Here is a 25,504-nt window from a genome sequence, read left to right on the forward strand (position 1 = left end):
GTCAAAGAGGATAGCAGGAGATCTGGATCACAGGCTTTGGACAACACTAAACGCTTTCTCTGGCACAAGGCAACAAGATCCGGCAAGGAAGTGCAGGGGAAGTGAGGTAATATGGACAGGGATCAGGTGGAAGCTAATCAGGCTGATTGGGCCAGGCACCAATCACTGGTGCACTGGCCCTTTAAATCTTAGAGAGCTCAGGACGTGACAGCCGGGGACCGGGACAGGTGAGTGACTTGGGATGCGATTCGCGAGCGGGCACGTCCCGCTATGCGAATCGCATCCCCGCCGGCAATGTCAGTGCAGCGCTCCCGGTCAGCGGGTCTGACCGGGGCGCTGCAGAGAGAGGAACGCCGTGAGCGCTCCGGGGAGGAGCAGGGACCCGGAGCGCTCGGCGTAACAATAACAAACTAATGCATGGACCTGGTATACATGTAGCAATATAGCATTTCATGTTTTATCTGTATATTTGTGCTAGCAGTGTTCTCCTGTTTATAGATAGATAAATGGAGATAGATATGAGATAGATAGATAGATAGATATGAGATAGATAGATAGATAGATATGAGATAGATAGATAGATATGAGATAGATAGATAGTTAAATATGAGATAGATAAATAGATAGATATGAGATATATAGATAGATATGAAATAGATAGATATGAGATAGATAGATAGATATGAGATAGATAGATAAATATGCGAACGATAGATAGATAATTAAATATCCAATGTTAAGAAACAGCACTACCAGTGGGTAGTGAGTCAGCTGAAACGTCGCTTTATTTGGATGGAATAAAGCTACACTTTTTTTCACCATAACCTTATTTTGAGTGCTGCAAATATTTTCTTTTTGAAGATAATTAAATAGATATGAGATAGGTAGATACATATGAGATAGATAGATATCAGATAGATAGATATCAGATAGATAGATAGATAGATAGATAAATAAATATTGGATAGATAAATATGAAATAGATAGATAGATAAGAGATAGATGATAGATCAGTGTTTCTCCAGCATGGTGCCTCCAGCTGTTGCAGAACTACAACAGCAGCCCACACAGCCAAAGGCATGCTGGTAGTGGTAGTTTTGCAACAGCTGTGGGCACCCTGCTGGAGAAACACTGGAATTGGCCACTAACCTCTAACACGCCACCACCACCCCACCCCAGAAAGTTACTTACCCAGATGGGAGGCACCAGCGATGGGCAGGGGAAGTCTTTAGTTTCCCAGCTGCGCTGGTGGGTGTCAGGTTATGTAGTGGAGCAGGAAATAAAGCAAAAGCCTGCTCCACTAGGGCTGCACGGCAGGGGAGCATGAGGGGCCTGAACGTCCGTGCACATTTCCCGGCATGGCCGCGGCCCCTGAGCAGTATTTAAAGGGCCCGCAATGTTAAAAAATAAAAATGATGCTGGCAGTGGCGGGCCCCTTCTCAGGCTTGGTCAGTGCCTGAGTGCCTGACCGCCCCCGGGAGCATGAACTGGTCTGCTAATTATTTACTGAGGCTGCTGCAGTGGGGGGCCGGACCTCCCTGGGAGCTCGGGCCCCTTACTGGAGTACTGGCTGTACCCCCCCCCCCGACGGCGGCCCTGGAGGCTACTAGCAGCGTGAACACAACATTTATTAGATGGACGTCCAATGGAAATAAAGACAAGTACAACCATGTAGGGGGTAAAAGAAAGAGTTTATTTATAGGGATGGGGGACAGTGATGAACAAATTTGCTTTATACTAATATATATGTGTATGTGTAAGTCTGTGGTCTGTTGTACTGAACCGTGTTGATCCAGAGGAAGGCGAAAACCCCCTGTGAGGAATGAGCCAATTGTCCTTATTACCAGGGGGGAAAATTCCTTCCCGACCCCAAATATGGCGGTCAGAATAAATCCCAGGATCAAAGGCCGATACCTAATCTATGTGTGTGGTAGTGTTAGTTTTAAATTATTTTTTATTATAATTGTGTACTAGTCTAAAGTATATGTTTAAGGAATATATATATTTTTAATATATATCTTTTGTTTGTAAAAGGGAATTTTTATGTAAAAAAAAAAAAAAATATATATATATATATATAAATATATATATATATACACGCACACACACATAAACTAAATATTATACCTATTTACGGTTATGTTGATCCAGGAGAAGGCGAAAACCCCCTGTAAGGAATGAGCCAATTGTCCTTATTTTCAGGGGGGGAAATTCCTTCCCGACCCCAAATATGGCGGTCAGAATAAATCCCTGGATCAAAGGCTGGTAACAAACCTGAGTGATAGGTAGGGGGGTAAATTAATTTAAATTATTATTTTATTTAATTATTCATGTGTGCTAGTCTAATTTTTATGGTTGGGACAAATACAATTTTAAGATAATATAATATATATATATATATATATATATTATTTTTTTATTATTATTATTATTATTATTTTAGAATTTGTTGTGTTACTAATAGGGTAATTCATGATATTAATTTGCTAAACCTATTTACGGCTATGTTGATCCAGGGGAAGGCGAAAACCCCCTGTAAGGAATGAGCCAATTGTCCTCAAATCAGGGGAAAAAATTCCTTCCCGACCCCAAATATGGCTGTCAGAATAAATCCCTGGATCGAGCCGATATATGTCCCCTATCTGTGGTATGTGTCTATGTGTGTGCACCTATCCCTATCGTGTAGTGTGTGTGGTGTGTGTGGGTTGTGGTGAGTGTGGTACTTACCCGGCCTGTGCTTGGGTGAGTTCAGGGATAATAGACATCACTCAGCATCCCAGGACCACAACATGCGACTATTGTTCCTGAACTCACCAGATGGAATCTAAGCACAGGCCGCTCCTGGGGCATAGAGGATCTTCGGGCTGCAGTGATGTTGGATACCAGCCCGGGATTGAAGGATGCCAAGTCAATGTTGAGGCGGGAGATGATGTTCTAGGGCAGCCAAGGTAACAGCAGCAGAGACATGAGGCATGGGGTCAAGAGACCGGAGGTTCTGGGCAGTAGCTGCGGGGTCCTCAGAGTCCAGATCTTCTCATCCACCTATGGAGAAGTGAAGAACATGTGAGGAGGATCTTACCGCACAACAATTTAACTCCACCGGGGTTAACAAAACCTCTTTTAATCCATGTGTTCATTATAAAACATAACTTTTATTAAATTTAACTAATATTATGAACCGGTGAAAAAACACGCACTTGAAAACACAACCCTATTTGCGACTGTAACTGCATAGTCCACATGTGTTGCACTGGGAACCACAGTTAGGAACCTGAGGAATAGGTAACAGGTAAGTATTTCGCACGCTAAATTTGTGGTAACCAGTGGAGAGAGAAATATAACACTACTTTTGTGCCACTCTCAAAAGGAGGATGTATATCCAGGGTTGATAACCCCAAATATACATCCTCCTTTTGAGAGTGGCACAATAGTAGTGGTATATTTCTTTCTCCACTGGTTACTACAAATTTAGGGTAAAATACTTAGCTATTACCTATTCCTCAGATTCCTAAATGTGGTTCCCAGTGCAACACATGTGGACTATGCAGTTACAGACGCAAATAGGGTTGTGTTTTTAAGTGTGTGTGTTTTCTCACCGGTTCATAATATTAGTTACATTTAATAAAAGTTATGTTTTATAGTGAACACATGGATTAAAATAGGTTTTGTTAACCCGGTGGGGTTAAATTGTTGTGTGGTTTTGGCACCTCTACATGTGTTCTTAAAGGGGTATTCCGGGCAATAACATCTTATCCCCTATCCAAAGGATAGGGGATAAGATGTCTGATTGCGGGAGGGGGGGGGGGGGCCGCGATCTCCCTGCAGCAGCCCACATTCTATGCGTAGCTGCGTCTGCAGTTTTGGAAACCGCTTCCAAGACGGGGACGTGACGTCACGCCACGCCCCCTCCATTCATGTCTATGGGAGGGGGCGTTGTGGTCCTTACGTCCCCTCCCATAGAAATGAATGGAGGGGGTGTGGTGTCACGTCCCGGTCTCGGAAGCTACGTATAGAATGCGGCTCAGCTACGTATAAAATGCGGGCTGCTGCAGGAAGATCGTGGGGGGTCCCAGCGGCAAGCCCACCCATGATCAGACATCTTATCCCCTATCCTTTCGATAGGGGATAAGATGTTTTTGCCTGGAATACCCCTTTAAGGCCTGTTTATAGTAGGAGGATCTTACCGGGCCCAGCTTGGTGACGTATAATTGAATCCGGTCTCATGATGGGGGGTCTCTGTGTCCTCTGGCCACTGCAGATGGTGATTTCGCAGAACTGTCTTATACGGCTTCCATGGTGGCTCTGCTCTCTTCTCCTCCAGCTCCTCCCAGCCAATGGTGGAAAAGAATGGATGCGTCCGGATGTTTCTTCGCACCCCCAGGCGCTTGTCCGGATTCTTGCGTAGCAATTGAGTGATGAGATGTTCAATAGCAGCATCCAGCCCGGGTGGAAATTTCGGCTCCTTTCTGGTGATGGCTCTGAAAACCTTCTGCTTGCTGTGGCCAATGTAAAATGGGAAGCGTCCTGTTGCCATCCTGCACAACACAATCCCGAGGCTCCACCAGTCAACTGCTGTACAATACTCCTTCCCGAGAAGCACCTCCGGGGCCATGTAGTAGAATGTTCCTGTCACTCCATCGATCCTACTGGAGGCGGTGACTCCATCTTGTGCCAGGCCCAGGTCAATGATGCGGATGTGGCCTTCTGCATCCAACATGATGTTCTCCGGCTTGAGGTCTCTGTGGACGATGTTCTGTCCATGGAGGAACTGGAGCCCACATACCATCTCTGCTGCGTAGAACCTTATGTTGTCGATGTCCAGATAGCCGCACACCCTGATCAAATCCTCCAGACTGCCGCCAGACAGATATTCTGTGATGAAGTAGGCACGCTCCAAAGACTGATGTGCGGCGTAGAGGTGGCATAGAAACAGACAGTCTCGGGCCGCCAGGAGTATCCGCAGCTCTCTCTTGATGGTATCCTTGTTGTCCTCTTTTTTGTTGACGATTTTTATGGCCATGTAGGTGTCTTGACCAGGGACTGATGCCAGGACCACCTAAAGGAAAACAAACAGAAGAGGTTCATTAGAAGACATCAAAAAGTTGATATTGATCAGTGTCTCTCAAGCGCGGTCCTCAAGAGCCCCCAACAGGTCAAGTTTTCAGGATTTCCTTAGTCTTTCACATGTGATATAATTATGATCAGTAAATAAGACATCACCATAGTCATATCACCTGTGAAAGACTAAAGAAATCATGAATACATGACCTGTTGGGGGGGTCTTGAGAACCGTGCTTGAGAAAAACTGATATAGATGGAAGGGTGGGGGGGACTAAGTGTTGGGTCTGCTGTATAGCACCCAGAGACCATCAGCTTAGGACAACTAAGCTACCGTCTTTATATGTTTGCTATTGGATGCTCTATGGAGATTAAATAAAGTGATATTCCACATATTGCTCGCCAATAAGATACCTGGCAGGTTTGGTGGCGGAACCCTGGCGGAATCCTCTTCGCAAGATGGCGCCGGTCAGTGTGATGACATCAAGGGGCATTCAGTGCGTAATGGTGATGCCGATGTGATGAAATCAAAAGCAATTCAGCTAATAGTGGAGATGTGGTATCAAACCTGCCATTCAGGCGTACAGAAGCAGTAGATACGAAAGTTGCAAAGATATTACACGCATGTTCAGACAGCACTTGGAATCATTTATGCGTTTGCGCAATAATTGGCTGGGGCACAATAAGTACAAAAGTGGTATGTATTGGTGCACATGTTCAGGCTTCCTTACATAGGCAAAATAAATAAAAATAAGGATATGTAATATATAAAGGCAATAGGTTGGAGTTTGCCAATTACACGTACATCCCTATTGATATGAACATTCACCAATTTAATTGGCAGAAAAAGACCCGTGCGCATGCGTAAAGGGGGAAGCGACCAAATGAATATCAGGTATATTCCCTCTGCACCTGTCTATAATGCAGATATATAACAGTAGATTTTATATTTATTACATAAGATAAACAATCTATGAATTGAGGCCTGGAAAATGGAACAGAGGCGACAGCCTACCTTCTCGGGAGGTAGTGGAACAGGGGTTCCTGGAGTCGGCGGCAGCACCAGTCAATCAGTGGGGACTGTTGGTGGGAAAATCAGCTACTCGACGGTGTGGCAGTTTTTCATCAAGCATCCGGAGGAGGTTAACATGGCCATATGCAAGATGTGTCGGCAGAAGGTGAAGCAAGGCCAGGGTCCCAATGTTGGCACCACGGCCCTGCGTACACACATGCTGTGTCACCAAAAAAGCGGCCGTGGAGAACGGTGGCTCCGATGTGGTGGTCCAGCCTGCTGCATCATCCAGTGGCACGCCGCTCCTTGTTTCAGCCAGCCAAGGCTCCACCACCTCAGCCAAAGGGAGCTGTGTGTCATACCTATCTTATGTCGCTCCAGATGCTCCTGCTCTTCCTACTTCAAGACAGTCATTCCGCCAGCAATCCATTGGCGAAGCCATGTCCAAGAGACAACATTATGCTCCCACTCCAATCCAATGGCGCAGAAGCTGAATGTGCTCCTGTTCAAGTTGCTGGTGCTGCAGTCCCTCCCTTTTCAAGTGGTGGACTCGGCACCTTTCAAAAAACTGATGGCTTGTGCTGAGCCGAGGTGAAGAGTCCCAAGCAGTCATTTCTTTGCGAAGAAGTCAGTACCAGTCCTGCACAATTTTGTGGAAGAGAAGGTGGGCCACAACAGCAACTTGGACAGGGCACACCACTTCCATCTCCACACTCTCAGGCTATTGATGTGACAGTGATTCTAATAGTGACGCCTCTAATCTGCATGTCATACTGAATAACAGTATTATTTCACTAACCCAGCACACACCCTATGCCTGTTACTGTAAGGCAAAGTGTTCTACACCCCTTTTGAGGCTCTCTGTAGGCCAGAAATAGCCATTTTTTTATACAGATTCGCTGCAAGTAAATTCGGCAAATCAACCGAATCAAATTTTTCAAAAATTCACTCAATATATGAATATTCCTGTGCAGAATAGTCCACTTTGTGGTACTGCAGTTTTCTTCAATGGACAAAGATTACCAGATTAGTGTTACAGTCCCTGTGAAATAGGGAAAGTAGAAAAGGCAAAAGAAGGGGATCCCATCAATATAAACAATGGTCCAAAAAATGTATGAAATTATTACCATGGAATTCTTGGGTCCAACATGATAAATAGTCTCAAAAATGGGCAGAAATCCCTACAGAAATGATGGATCCAGAAAGAAAAATAGTATCCTCATTGAGAAAGAGGATGAGAATGCGTCATCCAGAAGCACCAATGGGGGATGTATCCCTACAAATACAGCGGGTCAAGTTCTCCAAGTAAAGATACTTGTGCCAGGATCAGGACATATGGATCCATCCATATGAACACAGAATTCCAACATCTGTTCACAGATGATCCAAAAGGAGGAGAGCCGGACATGGTCAGTCACAGGACAACATCCCGGAGGTATAACAAGTAATTTGTTCTGAATCAGAAGAATTCACTTACATTTTTGGGGAACAAATCTTATTAGTAGTTAAAGGGACATTTTGTTCAGAACGCTCAGAGCCGGAGCCCGTGATCGTGACGTCACTGCCATGTCCCCTTGTGATGTCACGTTATGGCCCCTCAATTCATGTCTATGGGAGGGGGCGTGTCAGTCGACAATCCCCCCTCCCATAGACATGAATGGAGGGGGCATAGCGTGACGTCAAGACCACTGCTGCGAGAAGATTGCAGGGAGCCTCAGCAGCGGGACTCCCGCGATCAGACATCTTATCCCATATCCTTTGGATAGGAGATAAGACGTCTAGTAGCGGAGTACCCCTTTAATGCACAAATAGAGGGAATTCCAGGGGGTTCACTTACTTTATCTCCCAACTCTATTAATAATTTGAAAAATGAATAGACATGTCTTTGAGTTGGTTGGGATCAGTGTGGTTCTCATCTCCTGATCCAAGTAGGTTTCTGTAAGATTGTAATGAAGCTATAGAGGTCCATGTATGGATACCTAAAAGAGTAAAAGAGCAGCATTGAAGGGAACAAAATTCAATGAGGATACTTCATCTGGATGCACCTTGATGTATCACATGTGGGCCATGTAAGTAAGTGGTGTGGACATCGGTCATATAAAGTAAGTGGTGTGGGGATGGGCCATATAAAGTAAGTGGTGTGGGGATAGGTCATATAAAGTAAGTGGTGTGGGGCAGGGCCGGAATAACATAGGGACTGATGGAGCTGCAGCTCCAGGCCCCTATAGTAAAATAGGCCCAGCTGGCCGCCAAAAAGGCCACTGAGGAGCGGTCCCCCTGCCACTACACTATGCTACATGCTGCAGCAACAGGCCGGGACCTCAGGCGCGGCTTGGGCCCACCGCTGCCAGCACTATCACCAGCAAAGGCGCGGGCTCTTTAAAAATAATTTCCGGGTTGCATGGAAAGGACAGGGGCTTATGGGAGTAGACGAGCACCGCGCGTCTGCACCAAGCCTCTGACGCGTCACAGCCTCTGACCCCTGCAATGCGTGACATGAGCAGCAGCCTTCCCTTATCCTCACACTGCAGCACCGCAAATCTCTAGAAAGGTATGGAGATCGAGGTTCGGATGCTGGGGTGATGTAATATTGATGAGCAGGAGAATGAGGACCGGGACCCAGGGGGAGGGGGGTTTGCAATGATGATGAGGTGGAGGGGTGTGCTGGGGGGGACGGTTGCAATGATGAGGAGACTGAGGATGGGGTGTTGGGGGGATGCAATGATAATGAGGAGGAGGAGGGGAAGCTAGGGGGCGTGCAATGATGAGGAGACTGAGGATGGGGTGGGGGGAATGCGATGATGAGGAGGAGGGGATGCTGGGGGGGTGCAATGATGATGAGGAGGAGGAGGGTGGAACGATAAGGAGACTGAGGATGGGGTGTTGGGGTGTTGCAATGATGAGGAGACTGAGGATGGAGTGTTGGGGGGGTTGCAATGATGAGGAAACTGAGGATGGGGTGTTGGGGGGGTTGCAATGATGAGGAGACTGAGGATGGGGTGATTGGGGGATGCAATGATAATGAGGAGGAGGAGGGGAAGCTGGGGGGAGTGCAATGATGAGGAAACTGAGGATGGGGTGGGGGGAATGCGATGATGAGGAGGAGGGGATGCTGGGGGGGTGCAATGATGATGAGGAGGAGGAGGGTGGAATGATGAGGAGACTGAGGATGGGGTGTGGGGGGGGCAATGATGAGGAGGAGGAGGGTGGAATGATGAGAAGACTGAGGATGGGGTGTGGGGGGTGCAATGATGATGATGAGGAGGAGGGTGGAATGATGAGGAGACTGAGGATGGGGTGTGGGGGGTGTGCAATGATGATGATGAGGAGTCTGAGGATGAGGTGCGGGGGGGAGGGTTGCAATGATGAGACTGAGGATGGGGGGGAATAATATGGAGTGCGGGGGTGAAGAGCCAAGGATGGGTGGGGTGTATGGGGTTATGAGAATAGCGAGGATGTGGCAGAGAGGGCATTGGGGTGATTAGCTAACCAAGCATGGGGTGGGGGGGGTTGATGAAGGGTTTGCGGTGTATGGCAGTTTTATATTCGGGGGGTAAAGTGTGGGGCAGTATTATTTTCAGAGGGTACAGTGTGCGGCAGTATTAGATTCAGAGGGTACAGTGTGTGGCAGTATTATATTCACAGGGTACAGTGTGCGTCAGTATTATATTCAGGAGGTACAGTGTGTGGCAGTATTATTTTCAGAGGGTACAGTGTGTGGCAGTATTATATTCAGTGGGTACAGTGTGCTGCAGTATTATATTCAGAGGGGAAAGTGTGTGGCTGTATTATATGCAGGGGGTACAGTGTGTGGCAGCATTATTTTCAGAGGGTACAATGTGTGGCAGTATTATATTCAGACATACAGTGTGTGGCAGTATTATATTCAGGGGGTACAGTATGCGGCAGCATTATATTCAGGGGGTACAGTGTGTGGCAGTATTATATTCAGGGGTACAGTGTGTGGCATTAATATATTTAGATGGTACATTGTGTGGCAGTATTCTATTCAGGAGGTACAGTATTATATTCGGGGGGTAAAGTGTGGGGCAGTATTATTTTCAGAGGGTACAGTGTGCGGCAGTTTTATATTCAGGAGGTACAGTGTGTGGCAGTATTATATTCACAGGGTACAGTGTGTGGCAGTATTATATTCAGAGGGTACAGTGTGTGGCAGTATTATATTCAGAGGGTACAGTGTGTGGCTGTATTATATGCAGGGGGTACAGTGTGTGGCAGCATTATTTTCAGAGGGTACAATGTGTGGCAGTATAATGTTCAGATGTACAGTGTGTGGCATTAATATATTTAGAGGGTACAGTGTGTGGCAGTATTATATTCAGGGGTACAGTGTGTGCCAGTATTATATTCAGGGGTACAGTGTGTGGCATTAATATATTTAGAGGGTACAGCGTGTGGCTGTATTCTATTCAGGAGGTACAGTGTATGGCAGTATTATATTAAGGGGGTACAGTATGTGGCAATAATATATTTAGAGGGTACAGTGCATGGCAGTATTATATTCATGGGGTACAGTGTATGGCAGTGTTATATTCAGCGGGTACAGTGTGTGGCAGTATTATATTCAGGGGTACAGTGTGTGGCATTAATATATTTAGAGGGTACAGTGTGTGGCAGTATTCTATTCAGGAGGTACAGTGTATGGCAGTATTATATTAAGGGGGCTACAATATGTAGCAATTATATATTTAGAGGGTACAGTGCATGGCAGTAATATATTCAGGGGGTACAGTGTATGGCAGTATTATATTCTGGGGGTAGAGTTTGTGGCAATAATATATTTGGTGGGTACAGTGTGTGGAAATAATATATTTAGAGGGTACAGTTTGTGGCAGTATTATATTAAGGGGTACAGGTTGAAACAGTATTATATTCAGGGGGCAAAGTGTGTTGCAATAAAGTATTTTGAGGGTACAGTGTATTGCAGTATTATATTCAGGGAGCACAGTGTGTTGCAATAATATATTTAGAGGGTACAGTGGTAGGCAGTATTATATTCAGGGGGTACAGTGTGGGGCAATAATATATTTAGAGGGTACAGTGGTAGGCAGTATTATATTCAGGGGGTACAGTGTGTGGCAATAATATATTTAGAGAGTACAGTGTGTGGCAGTATTATATTCAGGGGGCACAGAGTGTTGCAATAATATATTTAGAGGGTACAGTGTGTGGCAGTATTATATTCAGGGGTACAGGTTGTAACAGTATTATATTCAGGGGGTACAGTGTGTTGCATTAATATATTTAGAGGGTACAGTGGTAGGCAGTATTATATTCAGGGGGTACAGTGTGTTGCAGTAATATATTTAGAGGGTACAGTGGTAGGCAGTATTATATTCAGAGGGTACAGTGTGTGGCAGTATTATATTCAGGGGGTACAGTGTGTGGCATTAATAAATTTAGAGGGTACATTGTGTGGCAGTATTCTATTCAGGAGGTACAGTATTTGGCAGTATTATATTAAGGGGGCTACAGTATGTGGCAATAATATATTTAGAGGGTACAGTGCATGGCAGTAATATATTTAGGGGGTACAGTGTATGGCAGTATTATATTCTGGGGGTAGAGTGTGTGGCAATAATATATTTAGAGGGTACAGTTTGTGGCAGTATTATATTCAGAGGGTACAGTGTGTGGCAGTATTATATTCAGGGGGTACAGTGGGTTGCAATAATATATTTAGAGGGTACAGTGGTAGGAATTATTATATTCAGGGGTACAGTGTGTTGCAATAATATATTTAGATGGTACAGTGGTAGGCAGTATTATATTCAGGGGGTACAGTGTGTGGCAGTATTATATTCAGGGGGTACAGTGTGTTCCAATAATATATTTAGAGGGTACAGTTTGTGGCAATATTATATTCAGGGGTACAGGTTGTAACAGTATTATATTCAGGGGGCACAGTGTGTTGCAATAATATATTTTGAGGGTACAGTGTATAGCAGTATTATATTCAGGGGCCACAGTGTGTTGCAATAATATATTCAGAGGGTACAGTGGTAGGCAGTATTATATTCAGGGGGTACAGTGTGTTGCACTAATATATTCAGAGGGTACAGTGTATGGCAGTATTATATTCAGGGGGTACAGTGTGTTACAATAATATATTTAGAGGGTGCAGTGGTAGGCAGTATTATATTCAGGGGGTACAGTGTGTTGCAATAATATATTTAGAGGGTACAGTGGTAGGCAGTATTATATTCAGGGGGTACAGTGTGTGGCAATAATATATTTAGAGGGTACAGTGTGTGGCAGTATTATATTCAGGGGTACAGGTTGTAACAGTATTATATTCAGGGGGCACAGTGTGTTGCAATAATATATTTAGAGGGTACAGTGGTAGGCAGTATTATATTCAGGGGGTACAGTGTGTGGCAGTATTACATTCAGGGGGTACAGTGTGTTGCAATAATATATTTAGAGGGTACAGTGGTAGGCATTATTATATTCAGGGGTACAGTGTGTTGCAATAATATATTTAGAGGGTGCAGTGGTAGACAGTATTATGTTCAGGGGGTACAGTGTGTGGCAGTATTATATTCAGGGGGTACAGTGTGTTCCAATAATATATTTAGAGGGTACAGTGGTAAGCAGTATTATATTCAGTGGGTACAGTGTGTGGCAATAATATCTTTAGAGGGTACAGTGCGTGGCAGTTTTATATTCAGGTTGCACGGTATTTGACAGAATTATAATGTGTTATAATGAATATTGGGGGAGATTTATCAAAACCTGTGTAGAGGAAAAGTCGTGCAGTTGCCCATAGCAACCAATCAAATCACTTCTTTCATTTTTCACAGGCCTCTTTAAAAATGAAAGAAGCAGGCTGATTGGTTGCCATGGGCAACTGCACCACTCTTCCTCTGCACAGGTTTTGATAAATCTCCCCCATTGTCTTTATACAGAGATCTGCTGACAATGTGAGGAGCCAATGATGTCCGGGCATCAGACTCTGCAGAGAAGATGGAGCTGGAGGAATTCCTGGCGTCTGGACCAGATAAAGAAGGAAAGGAAAGACAACAGAGAAGACATCACTCAGGTCACTGATATCATATTGTATTCTCCTGACTGTCCCATCAGCTGAAGTCACTTGTAAGTTCCACAGTGATGATGGGTGACACTGTACCCCATTCTGTGGCTCTCCAGCTGTTTCAAAACAGCAACTTCCTTAATTCCTGAGTCTCTTCAGACATGATGGGAGTTACAGCTTAGCAACAGCTGGAGAGCCACTTGAACCGAGGGGATTGGTTGGGGTCCCAGCAGTCTTACGTCCACCATAAAAATGGGCTGCTTATTTTAAAATGCCCGGGCCTATTTTTGGTCCCAGTCCTATTTTTGGGCCATATAAAGTAAGTGGTGTGGGGATAGGTCATATAAAGTAAGTGGTGTGGGGATAGGTCATATAAAGTAAGGGGTGTGGGGAGGGGCCATATAAAGTAAGTGGTGTGGGGAGGGGCCATATAAAGTAAGTGGTGTGGGGATGGGCCATGTAAAGTAAGTGGTGTGGGGAGGGGCCATATAAAGTAAGTGGTGTGGGGAGGGGCCATATAAAGTAAGTGGTGTGGGGAGGGGCCATACAAAGTAAATGGTGTTGGGATCCTACAGGTTTTCCTCAGTCTACCCCCAGGAATATCCAGGCCAGTTAGCTCAATTTCATTGGACTACAAAAGGGTTCAACCAGGGGCAGGGAAAACAAAGGCAAAATATATGTAATAAGTACCATCTGACCTCCAAGTAATGCAGAAAAGAAAGAAAATGTGCAAAAAAAAGCAAATACAACAGAGCATACAGTGATATATGGCAAAAATAGACAATAATGAATAGAGAACCGTAATCCCATAGGGCAGGGGTCGGCAACCCGGTGTGAGGTGAAAAAGGGAGGGGCAAGTTTTCCGAAGCTACAGTGGAGAGGATCGAGGGCAGAGCCATGGGTTTGATTTTTTCACCGCAAGGCTGCAGATAATGAAGCCACGCCCCCTCACGGAGGATTGAGAGCGCGAGAGCGCAGCTCTGCATAATACAAGGAGACAGTGGGAGAGCGGGGACGGACACAGCTCCTCCCTCCCCCTTCTCTGTACACACAGGACCTCATTTTTCACAGGGAGGTTTCATGTTTTCACAGGGGAAAAGCTCCTCCCCTCCCCCAGCTCTGTACACACAGGACCTAAGTTTTCATGGGGAGGTTTCATGTTTGCACAGGGGAAACACAGAGCTGGTGAGGGGAGAGGAGACATACTGCACTGCAGGGGCTGGGGAAGATTTCTATGTGTGAGGAGACATATTACACAGGCTGGGGATGTAAAGACTGCAGGGGAATAAATATCATACTGGGAATGATGGGGGGACAGGGACTGCTGAATAACACATGCTGGGAGTTGTAGTCCCTCTAATGTGTGTGTATGCCAGTGTTTCCCAACCAGGGAATGCTGGTGGTAGTAGTAGTTTTGCAACATCTGGAGGCACCCTGGTTGGGAAACACTGGTGTATGAACTGCAACTCCCTGGAGATTACTGATATAATAGAGGTGTTGGTGAACTACAACTCCCAGGAGACTACTAAGATACAATAGAGGTGTTGGTGAACTACAACTCCCAGGAGACTACTGAGATACAATAGAGGTGTTGGTGAACTACAACTCCCAGGAGACTACTGAGATACAATAGAGATGTTGGTGAACTACAACTCCCAGGAGACTACTGAGATACAATAGAGGTGTTGGTGAACTACAACTCCCAGGAGACTACTGATATAATAGAGGTGTTGGTGAACTACAACTCCCAGGAGACTACTAAGATACAATAGAGATGTTGGTGAACTACAACTCCCAGGAGACTACTGATATAATAGAGGTGTTGGTGAACTACAACTCCCAGGAGACTACTAAGATACAATAGAGATGTTGGTGAACTACAACTTCCAGGAGACTACTCAGATACAATAGAGGTGTTGGTGAACTACAACTCCCAGGAGACTACTGAGATACAATAGAGGTGTTGGTGAACTACAACTCCCAGGAGACTACTGATATAATAGAGGTGTTGGTGAACTACAACTCCCAGGAGACTACTAAGATACAATAGAGATGTTGGTGAACTACAACTCCCAGGAGACTACTGATATAATAGAGGTGTTGGTGAACTACAACTCCCAGGAGGCTATTGAGATACAATAGAGGTGTTGGTGAACTACAACTCCCAGGAGACTACTGAGATACAATAGAGGTGTTGGTGAACTACAACTCCCAGAAGGCTACTGAGATACAATAGAGGTGTTGGTGAACTACAACTCCCAGAAGGCTACTGAGATACAATAGAGGTGTTGGTGAGCTACAACTCCCAGGAGACTACTAAGATACAATAGAGGTGTTGGTGAACTACAACTCCCAGGAGACTACTGAGATACAATAGAGGTGTTGGTGAACTATAACTCCCAGGAGACTACTAAGATACAATAGAGGTGTTGGTGAACTACAACTCCCAGTAGACTACAGAGGCAGCATGCTGGTGTTATACCACAGACTGAAGACTCCTGAATAACACATGCTGGGAGTTGTAGTCCCTTTTGTGTGTGTATGCCAGTGTATCCCAACCAGGGCATCAGAGGGGAGGGGGGTTTTGCGGCTCCCAGTTTTTTTTTTCTTCGGAAACGGGTCCAAGTGGCTCTTTTTGTCTTAAAGGTTGCAGACCCCTGCCATAGGGGAACTCTTTTGTTGCACTTGCACTTTATTATTGGGTTTATATGAGTCCTATAGACATTACATGTGAAGAGATTTTATTATTCATTACAAGCGATATAATATTAGCACATATGCACTTTTATAAATCAACTTTATATTATTGCGTATTCCCGTGCCCATTATAAAGACCTGTGTAGAGGAAGAGCAGTGCAGTTCCCATAGCAACCAGATGGCTTCTTTCATTTTTCAGAGGCCTTTTGAAAGTGGTTGCTATGGGCAACTACACTGCTCTTCCTCTGCACAGGTCTCAATAAATCTCCCCATGTATGTACCATTTACACCCTGCTCCAGAAGTAAAGACCCCATTGTATCTTCTCCTCTTCTCCCTGCGTCTGGTTTTCTACCATCTTGGGCACCCCGACTTCCATCTACCATCTACCAGAACACGGTACATGGACGCGCCCCAAGGGATCCGTTCACACCTAGTCCCAAGTGTAGGCCCTTCAGGGAGTCTTTTAAAGGTCTGCATAAAAACTAAAGCCATCAGGAAAATATACATTGTGGGACTACAAGTACCAGCAAAACCACCTAACAACAACACTGCACCCCCCCCCCCTCCCCCAATCTCCCCCTACAACACATATCCAGCCTGAAATGGATAATAACAGAAAACAAGATAGAGCTAGAACTTACTTTGCCAAAGTTGCCCCTACCCAGGAGCTGGTGAAGATGGTAGCTGCTGACCGTTAGTCTGGGGTAGGTGCCCAATGTTCCTTGGCTGCTCCCAGGTGTTGGCTCCTCATCCTCTGATCCTCCATCGCCGTCTCCTCTCCTCCTCTTGACTCCATCCTCGCCTTCCTCTTCCCTCTTCCTCTTGCCTTCACTCTTCCTCTTCTCCTCGCCATCTTCTCCATGTCCAGTGGACGCCATCCCAGGTGTTGGCTCCTCATCCTCTGATCCTCCATCGCCGTCTCCTCTCCTCCTCTTGACTCCTTCCTCGCCTTCCTCTTCCCTCTTCCTCTTGCCTCTGCTCTTCCTTTTCTCCTCCTCGCCATCTTCTCCATGTCCAGTGGACGCCATCCCAGGTGTTGGCTCCTCATCCTCCGATCCTCCATTGTCGTCTCCTCTCCTTCTCTTGACTCCATCCTCGCCTTCCTCTTCCCTCTTCCTCTTCTCCTCCTCGCCATCTTCTCCATGTCCAGTGGACACCATCCCAGGTGTTGGCTCCTCATCCTCTGATCCTCCATCGTCATCTCCTCTCCTCCTCTTGACTCCATCTTCACCTTCTTCTTCCTCCTTCCTCTTGTCTTCTCTCTTCCTCTTCACCTCCTCGCCATCTTCTCCATGTCCAGTAGACGCCATCTCCGCAGTTCTCCTTCAGCCTGTAGACCTCGGTCCAGTCACGTCGGTCGCCAGCAGAAAGTAAACAGCAGTTGGCCGTGTGCAGGTGATGTCATCGGCCATGGACCTCAGGTGGCACATGCCAGGCAGTGGCCCTATAAACTTGCTCTACCTTATACAATGTGATGTGAGCATCATAAAAGACATCTAGAGTTTGCCTTAGCTTGGTTGGTACCCTCTGCAGTTTAAGGGACGTTATGATGGACCACAGTGGTCTCCAAACTATGGACCTCTAGATGTTGCAAAATTACAACTCCCAGCAAGGCTTGTTGGGAGTTGTAGTTTTGCAATATCAGGAGGTCCACAGTTAGGAAACAAATGGTGAACTATATGGGTTCAGGCAACTATTATGTTCCTTGGGATACAAGCTCAAGGTGTCAAGGACATTGGGCACCTCCATTGGTAAAGGCTGGAGATGCCCCTAGTGTCCTGGTATAGGTCACATACCCCTGGTCATGGTCTAAAGTGAACAAAGACAATAATAATTCATGGGGGGGGGGGGGGTAGTTGGTGGAACTAGAAGTGGTATATATTGGCACAGTGGTCGTATAGTCAGTATACTGTATATAAATCTCTGTATAGTAATCTATTTATATAAAACTCAACGTGTGTGTGTGTGTGTGTGTATGTATGTATGTTCCACAAAAACTTCCAAACGGCTAAAGATATTAACATGAAACTTGGCACACATGTTACTTATATGTCAACAACAAACATAGGATAGGTGATTTAACCCTTACTTACCCCCATTTGCCAGGGGTGGGGTTTATGTTTAAAGTCCTATACAAGTCTATGGGAAATATATGTTACTGCATAACTTCCAAACGGCTGGAGATATTTTGATAATACTTGGTCACATGTTACTTATATGTCCACTTAAAATATAGGATAATTAATTTAACCCTTAACTACCCCCATTTGTGAGGGTCAGGGGTTTTGTTTAAAGTCCCAGTCAAATCAATGGGAAATTTATGTTCTCTCATAACTTCTGTAGGGCTGGAGATATTTCAATACCTGGTACACATATTACAGGTCGGAATATGAGGACGGATGGGAGGTCGAGATAGGAGGTCAAGATAGGAGGTCAAGATAGGAGGACGGGATAGGAGGACGAGTTAGGAGTTCGGGATAGGAGGTCTAGATAGGAAGACAGGATAGGAGGTTGAGATAAGAGGTCGGAATAGGAGGTCGGGATAAGAGGTGGAGAAAGGAGGACGGGATAGGGAGTTGAGATAGGAGGATGGGATAGGAGGTCGGGATAGGAGGTCGAGATAGGAGTTCGGGATAGGAGGTCGAGATAGGAGGTCGAGATAGGAGGTCAGGATAGGAGGTCGGGATAGGAGGTCGAGATAGGAGGATGGGATGGGAGGTCGAGATAGGAGGTCAAGATAGGAGGACGGGATAGGAGGACAGGATAGGAGGTCGGGATAGGAGGTCGGGATGGGAGGTTGAGAAAGGAGGTTGGGATAGGAGAACGGGATAGGAGGTTAGGATAGGAGGTTGAGATAGGAGGTCGGGATAGGAGGTCGGGATAGGAGGATGGGATAGGAGGTTGGGATAAGAGTTCGGGATAGGAGGTCGGGATATGAGGACGAGATATGAGGTTGGGATATGATGATGGGATAGGAGGTCAGGATATGAGGACAGGATATGGGGTTGGGATATGACAACAATATATGAGGACAGAATATGAAGTCAAAAGCTTCCTCCTTTGTTTATTTTCCTCCCCAACAAGGATTAGGAAGGAAAAACCGGGCAACACCGGGTATTCAGCTAGTACTGTATATAGTAGATAAAACACTCACAGTTTTCTATGTAAGTTTAATTAGCAATGTGTTCCTATTACAACTATTCCTGTAAATCTGCTGCACACTCAGCACCAGATATAATGTATAGCAGTGGTACCCAACTGGCGGATCGTGGTCCAGATCCAGACTGCGACTACCAAACATCCAGACCGCTAGCCAGCTCTCCCCTCATTCACTTGTATCGGTGTCATCAAGACACTCTGTTCCCTGCCCGGCGGCCCAGCGCTTTTTTTGTTATACAGGCGACATGATGATTTAACTGCACAGTTCATAGGGGCATAGTGGCACAGTACATGGGGCATAGGGGCACAGGTCATAGGGGGCATTGTGGTACAGGTCATAGAGGCATAGTTGCATATTTCATGGGGCCATGGTGGCACAGTTCATGGGGAATAGTGGCACAATATATGGGGATATAGTGGCACAGTACATGCGGGCATAGGGGCACAGTTCATAGGGGCATAGTGGCACAGTACATGGGGACATAGTGGTACAGTTCATAGGGGCACAAAGGCACATCTTATGGGGGCATAGTGGCATAGTTTTAGGGGGGGGTCAAAGTGGCACCAATTATGGGGGAATAGTGGCACAGTACATGGGGCATAGTGGCACAGTACATGGGGCATAGTGGAACAGTACATGGGGGCATAGTGGCACAGTACATGGGGGCATAGTGGCACAGTTCATGGGGGCATAGTGGTGCAGTTCATGGGGCATAGTGGTGCAGTTCATAGGGGCATAGTGGCACAGTACATGGGGGCATAGTGGCACAGTTCATGGGGGCATAGTGGTGCAGTTCATGGGGCATAGTGGTGCAGTTCATAGGGGCATAGTGGCACAGTACATAGGGGCATAGTGGAACAGTACATGGGGGCATAGTGGCACAGTTCATGGAGGCATAGTGGCACAATGGCATATATTGTGGGGAAATAGTTGCACACTAGTGTTGCTCGCGAATATTCGCAATACGAATTTTATTCGCGAATATTCGCGAATATAGCGCTATATATTCGTAATTCCGAATATTGTTCTATTTTTTTTTTTTTTTTTTCACAGTACACATCGCAGTGATCATCCCTCTCTGCTTCCAGCTTGTGTGGTGTAAAGAAGGCTCTAGTACTACTGTGTGAGACTGGTGTGCGAATTTTCGCATATGCGAACATTTGCATATGCTAATATTCGCATATGCGAATTGTTGCTTATGCTAATTTTTGTATATGCAAATTTTCGCATATGGTAATTTTCGCACACGCGAATGTTCGCATATGCGAAAATAAAACGAAAATATTACGAATATGCGAATATTCGCGAATATATGACGAATATTCGTCCATATATTCGCGAATATTCGCGAATTCGAATATGGCCTATGCCGCTCAACACTATTGCACACTTCATGGGGGCATAGTGGCGTAGTGTATGGGAACATAGTGGCATAGTTTTAGGGGGTAATAGTGGCACAGTTTATGGGGGAATAGTGGCACAGTATGTGGGGGAATAGTGGCACAGTACATGGGGGAATAGTGGCACAGTAAATGGGGGCATAGTGGCACAGTACATGGGGGCATAGTTGCACAGTTCATGGGGGCATAGTGGTGCAGTTCATGGGGGCATAGCGGTGCAGTTCATGGGGGCATAGTGGCACGTGGGGGAATAGGGGCACAATACATGGGGGAATAGTGGCACAGTAAATGGGGGCATAGTGGCACAGTACATGGGGGCATAGCTGCACAGTTCATGGGGGCATAGTGGCTCAGTGGATGGGAACATAGTGGCACAGTTTTAGGGGGTCATAGTGACAAAGTTTATGGGGGAATAGTGGCACAGTACATGGGGAAATAGTGGCACAGTACATGGGGGAATAGTGGCACAGTAAATGGGGACATAGTGGCACAGTACATGGGGGCATAGTGGTGCTGTTCATGGGGGCATAGTGGTGCAGTTCATGGGGGAATAGTGGCACAGTACATGGGGGCATAGTGGCATAGTACATTGGGGGCATATTGGCACAGTTCATGGGGGCATAGTGGTGTAGTTCATGGGGGCATAGTGGCACAGTACATATGGGTCAGAGTGGCACAGTACATGGGGGCATAATGGCACAGTATAAGGGGCATAGTGGCACAGTACATGGGGGCATAGTGATACAGGTCATGGAGCCACAATGGCACATCTCATGGGGGCATAGTGGCACAGTTTATGGGGACAAAGTGGCACAGTACATGGGGACATAATGGTACAGTTTATGGGAGAACAATGGCATATCTGGTGGGGACATAGTGGCACAGTACATGGGGCAAAAACTACACCCCTCACAGACTTAACAAGGTGGCAGTGAGCTTTTACACCCCACTGGCGTTTCATTTTCACGGACCACTGTTCCAAAAATCTTTCAGACACCAGTGGGGTGTAAATACTCACTGCACCCCTTCTTAAATTCTGTGAGGGGTGTAGTTTCCGAAATGGGGGTCACATGTGGGGGGGGGGGGGCACTGTTCTAGCACCATGGGGGCTTTGTAAACGCACGTAGCCTTCAATTCCAGCCAAATTCTCTCTCCTAAAGTTCAATTGCTCTCCTTCCCTTCTGAACTCTGTAGTGCAAACGCAGAGCACTTTACATCCACATATTGGGTATGGTTTTACAAATTTTGGGGGGCTTTTTTACTATTACCCCTCGTGAAAATGAAAGCTTTGGGGTAACACCAGCATTTTAGTGACATTTATTTTTTTAATTTTCATTTCCAACTTTAATGAATATTTTTCAAACACCTGTGGGGTGTTAAGGCTCACTATACCCCTTGTCATGATCCATGAGGGGTGTAGTTTTTTAAATGGGGTCACATATGGGTGTTTCTTTTCTTGTAACCAGCAGCCACCCCTCTGCAAATCACTAGTTTAGGCCTCAAATGTACATGGTTCGCTCTAACTCCTGAGCCCTGTAGTTCGCCCTCAGAACACTTTACATCCACATATGGGGTATTTCCGAACTCGGGAGAAATTGCATTACAAATTTTGGGTGTCTTTTTTCCCTTTTATCTCTTATTAAAATGAAAAGTATGGGGCAACACCAGCATGTCAGTGTAGAAAATTAAATCGTGTGGCAGTAAACGGAATACCCAAGGGAGTTCAGGTACGCCCTTGGTCCTTAAGTACCAGGGAGCAAGGGCATACTTTTACGCCCTTATTCCCCAACAGGTTAAAGGGGTACTCCAATGGAAAACATTGTTTTTTTTAATCAACTGGTGCCGGAAAGTTAAACTGGTTTGTAAATGACTTCAATTTGAAAACCTTAATTCTTCCAGTACTTATCAGCTGCTGTATTCTCCACAGGAAGTTTTTTCTTTTTGAATTTCCTTATTGTCTGACCACAGTGCTCTCTGCTGACACCTCTGTCCATTTTAGGAACTGTCCAGAGTAGGAACAAATCCACATAGCAAATATCTCCTGCTCTGGACAGTACCTGACATGGACAGAGGTGTCCGCAGAGAGCCAGACAGTGGCCAGACAGAAAAGAAATTCAAAAAGAAAAGAACTTCCTGTGGAGCATACACCAGGCGATAAGTACTGAAAGCTTCAAGATTTTTAAACAGAAGTAATTTACAAATCTGTTTAACTTTCTGGCACCAATTGATTAAAAAAAAAAAAAAAACCTTCAGTGGAGTACCCCTTTAAAATAAAAATAAAAGCACTTACCTCAAAATCCCCAATTGTTGCTGTACTACCCATTTTAACAGAAGGTAATACCCACTCAGTCACTTACTGGCTGCAGGGGCCCACCTCAGTCACTAGTGGGGTGAACGTGCATTTACTTGTGTTGAAACTTGATCAGAAAGTGAAGATCAGCGGACACTCAGAGATTGTTGAAACTGCAGTGGATCAGTGAGATGAGTACTGCTTTTTTTTTTTTTTTTTGTTACCCAGTCTGCAACCCCTATCATGATCCAAACTTGATTGCACCATATACAGAGAAGCAATGACAGAGAGTAGGTAGAATACAGAACAAAGCCTTCTTTTTTCTAAACTAAATACAGTGACCCCCCCGACCTACGATGGCCCCGACATACGATAATTTCAACATGCAATGGCCTCTCAGAGGCCATCGCATGTTGAAGGCAGCATCAACATATGATGCTTTTGCATGTCGGGGCCATCGCATAAACAGCTATCCGGCAGCACTGACTGCTTCATCTGCTGCCGGATAGCCATTTACGGTGCCCCGTGTGCTCCGGTGATGGTCTCCTACCTATCCTCGGGGCTCCGGAGTGTCATCTTCACTATCCCCTCCATCGCCGGCGCTCTCCATCGTCGTCATCACTTTGCGCGCACGCTGTCCTGTCATCCAATAGGAGCGGCATGCGTGCGTAGTGACGGCGATGGAGAGCGGAGAGCGAGGATCCCGGGGAAGCAGAGACGTCCAGAGCGTCGGGGACACCACGGAATGCTGCAACAGCGATGGAGGGCGACATCCGGGGCAGCGGTGACGAGTCCGGAGCGGCGGGGACAGGTGAGTACAGCTTGCTATACTTTACATTGCACGGATCCCTCAACATACAATGGTTTCAACAAAGGATGGTTCTTTTGGAAAGGATTGCCATGGTATGTTGAGGGACCACTGTAACCCCAATTCTAATAATCTTTAATAAGCAGAATTGACAACACAGATTTCCGACAAAATTCCACCATAATTCTGACGGAAACAAAATGAGTGCAAAATTGCGGATATCCCGCCGTGCGAACAAAGCCTAATAGGGTGAGCAATCAGCCGGAAAATGTTCACTCGATTGTTCATTAGCTTACCATTTCTTTTCACAGTTTGAAAAACCATTGTTTCTCAGCTCCACATTCCCCTGTGCGATAGGGGATGTGCAGCCAACAACTGCTGGAAGCAAAGGGCTGCGAAAAAAATCCAATGTACGTTCATGACACCATATGGGGGTGTACAAGAGAAAGGGTCTTCTATATACATATTGGGGATGTATAAGAGGGGGGCTCCTATCTTCATACATTCATGGGGTATACAAAAAATATCTTATCCTAGCCCTGGTGGCCTGGAGGTGAGCGGCGATGCTTTTGCATCTGTCCTTCAACAGGAGCCCTGTAAAAAGTCTCACGGCAGCCGCCAGTCAAGCCACAATCTATTGCAGGGTTTCCCATTACTGTTCCTCCAGCTGTTGCAAAACTACAACGTCCAGCAGCCTTCGGCTGTCCGGGCATTCTGGGAGTTGTAGTTTTGCAACAGCTGGAGGCACACTGAATGGGAAACACTGCCCTAGTCTATTGTAAATTCTGTTAGAACTAAGCATATTGGACAGTCACCTTTAAAACATTGTATCTCTCCCTCAGGTCATGGATTTGCGCTTCAGCCAAGGGAAGCCTACTATTCCAGAACGTTCTCTGGCCCAGCCCAAGACAGAAGTGAGCTTTAGTGCGTTCGCGTTCCAGTACTGACAAAAACACGTCTATTCCATCTCCGAGCGCCAGCTAAACTCTCTGAGTTGGGCCTACAAGTGAAATGTCGCATCCTGGACAAGCTGGTGATGAGAGAAAAGAACGGTAAACGGGAGACCAAGGTTATCAGCGCCCTCCTCTTCATCAAGGTGTTGGCCTAGAAGGCTCTGTTCGGTAAGGAAGCCGACAAGCAGGAGCAGACGTACGACGACGAGAAAACCTACTACAATATCGAGAAGGACCCGCTGATCAACTCCTACATCTCCGTCCCCAAGTAGAACACCACATTGAACTGTGCTTCCTTCACAGCCAGCACTGTGGAAACCCTGATGACCTGCAGCGGCTTTCCGGCAAAAGTGATGGCTCATTGGCACAAAGGAACCACCCTGATGATCAAATTTGACGAGTCCATCATAGCGCGGGACAAAGCACTGGACGGGCGCTAACTGCACGTCTCCTCTGTTCATCTGCATTATAAGTTATTGACATAAACGTGACGCCGTTTATGTTCATTCCTTGTATAGTTTTCTGTGTCGTTAGGTGAAATTAAAGAACTTAACTTTTTGAGTTTTTTTCTTCCTTTTTTTTTTTCTTTTTCTTAAGTATAACAAAATATGGCAAAAGTAATTGTCACAAACCGGCAGGACTGGTAGTGGATCCTCTGGACCAGAGAGGCGATGGCGCGGGTTGTACCAGAGGACCGGTTCTAAGTGGTTACTGGTTTTCACCAGAGCCCGCCGCAAGGGATGGTCTTGCTGCGGCGGTAACCACCAGGTCGTATCCTCCAGTAGCAACTCAACCTCTCTGGCAGCTGATATGGCGTGGTACACAGGGAGCAGGCAGGAGCTTGGTCGGACGTAGCAGAAGTCAGGGCAGGCGGCAAGGGTTCACAGGCGAGTAGGCTGGCAACCGGTTCGGCAACAGGCAAGGCAATAAACACAATAGGAATGCTTTCTCAGAGGCACTAGGGCACAAAGATCCGGCAAAGGTAGGAAGGGGCAGGTGCCTTTTATTGGGAAGGCAGGGGAAGTGAGGAACCAGCGCACCAATTACCGGTGCACTGGCCCTTTAAATTTA

General features: G+C 46.0%; 1 protein-coding gene and 1 pseudogene across 1 annotated transcript; one reads left to right on the plus strand and one right to left on the minus strand.

Moving 5' to 3' along the window:
- Positions 1-2,084: 2,084 nt before the first annotated feature.
- LOC130296695 (protein kinase C delta type-like) lies at positions 2,085-17,250 on the minus strand. Its single transcript, XM_056548519.1, has 3 exons — positions 16,464-17,250; positions 4,185-5,056; positions 2,085-3,042 (listed from the first exon to the last, which is right to left on the minus strand). The coding sequence occupies exons 1-3, from the start codon at positions 17,130-17,132 to the stop codon at positions 3,018-3,020; spliced, it is 1,566 nt and encodes a 521-aa protein (XP_056404494.1). The 5' UTR covers positions 17,133-17,250; the 3' UTR covers positions 2,085-3,017.
- On the plus strand, positions 16,173-24,973 carry LOC130296701 (trafficking protein particle complex subunit 5-like; annotated as a pseudogene).
- The last annotated feature ends 531 nt before the right edge of the window (positions 24,974-25,504 follow it).

The sequence above is a fragment of the Hyla sarda genome, chromosome 12 (genome assembly GCF_029499605.1).
Source record: "Hyla sarda isolate aHylSar1 chromosome 12, aHylSar1.hap1, whole genome shotgun sequence".
Classification (NCBI taxonomy): Eukaryota; Metazoa; Chordata; class Amphibia; order Anura; family Hylidae; genus Hyla; species Hyla sarda.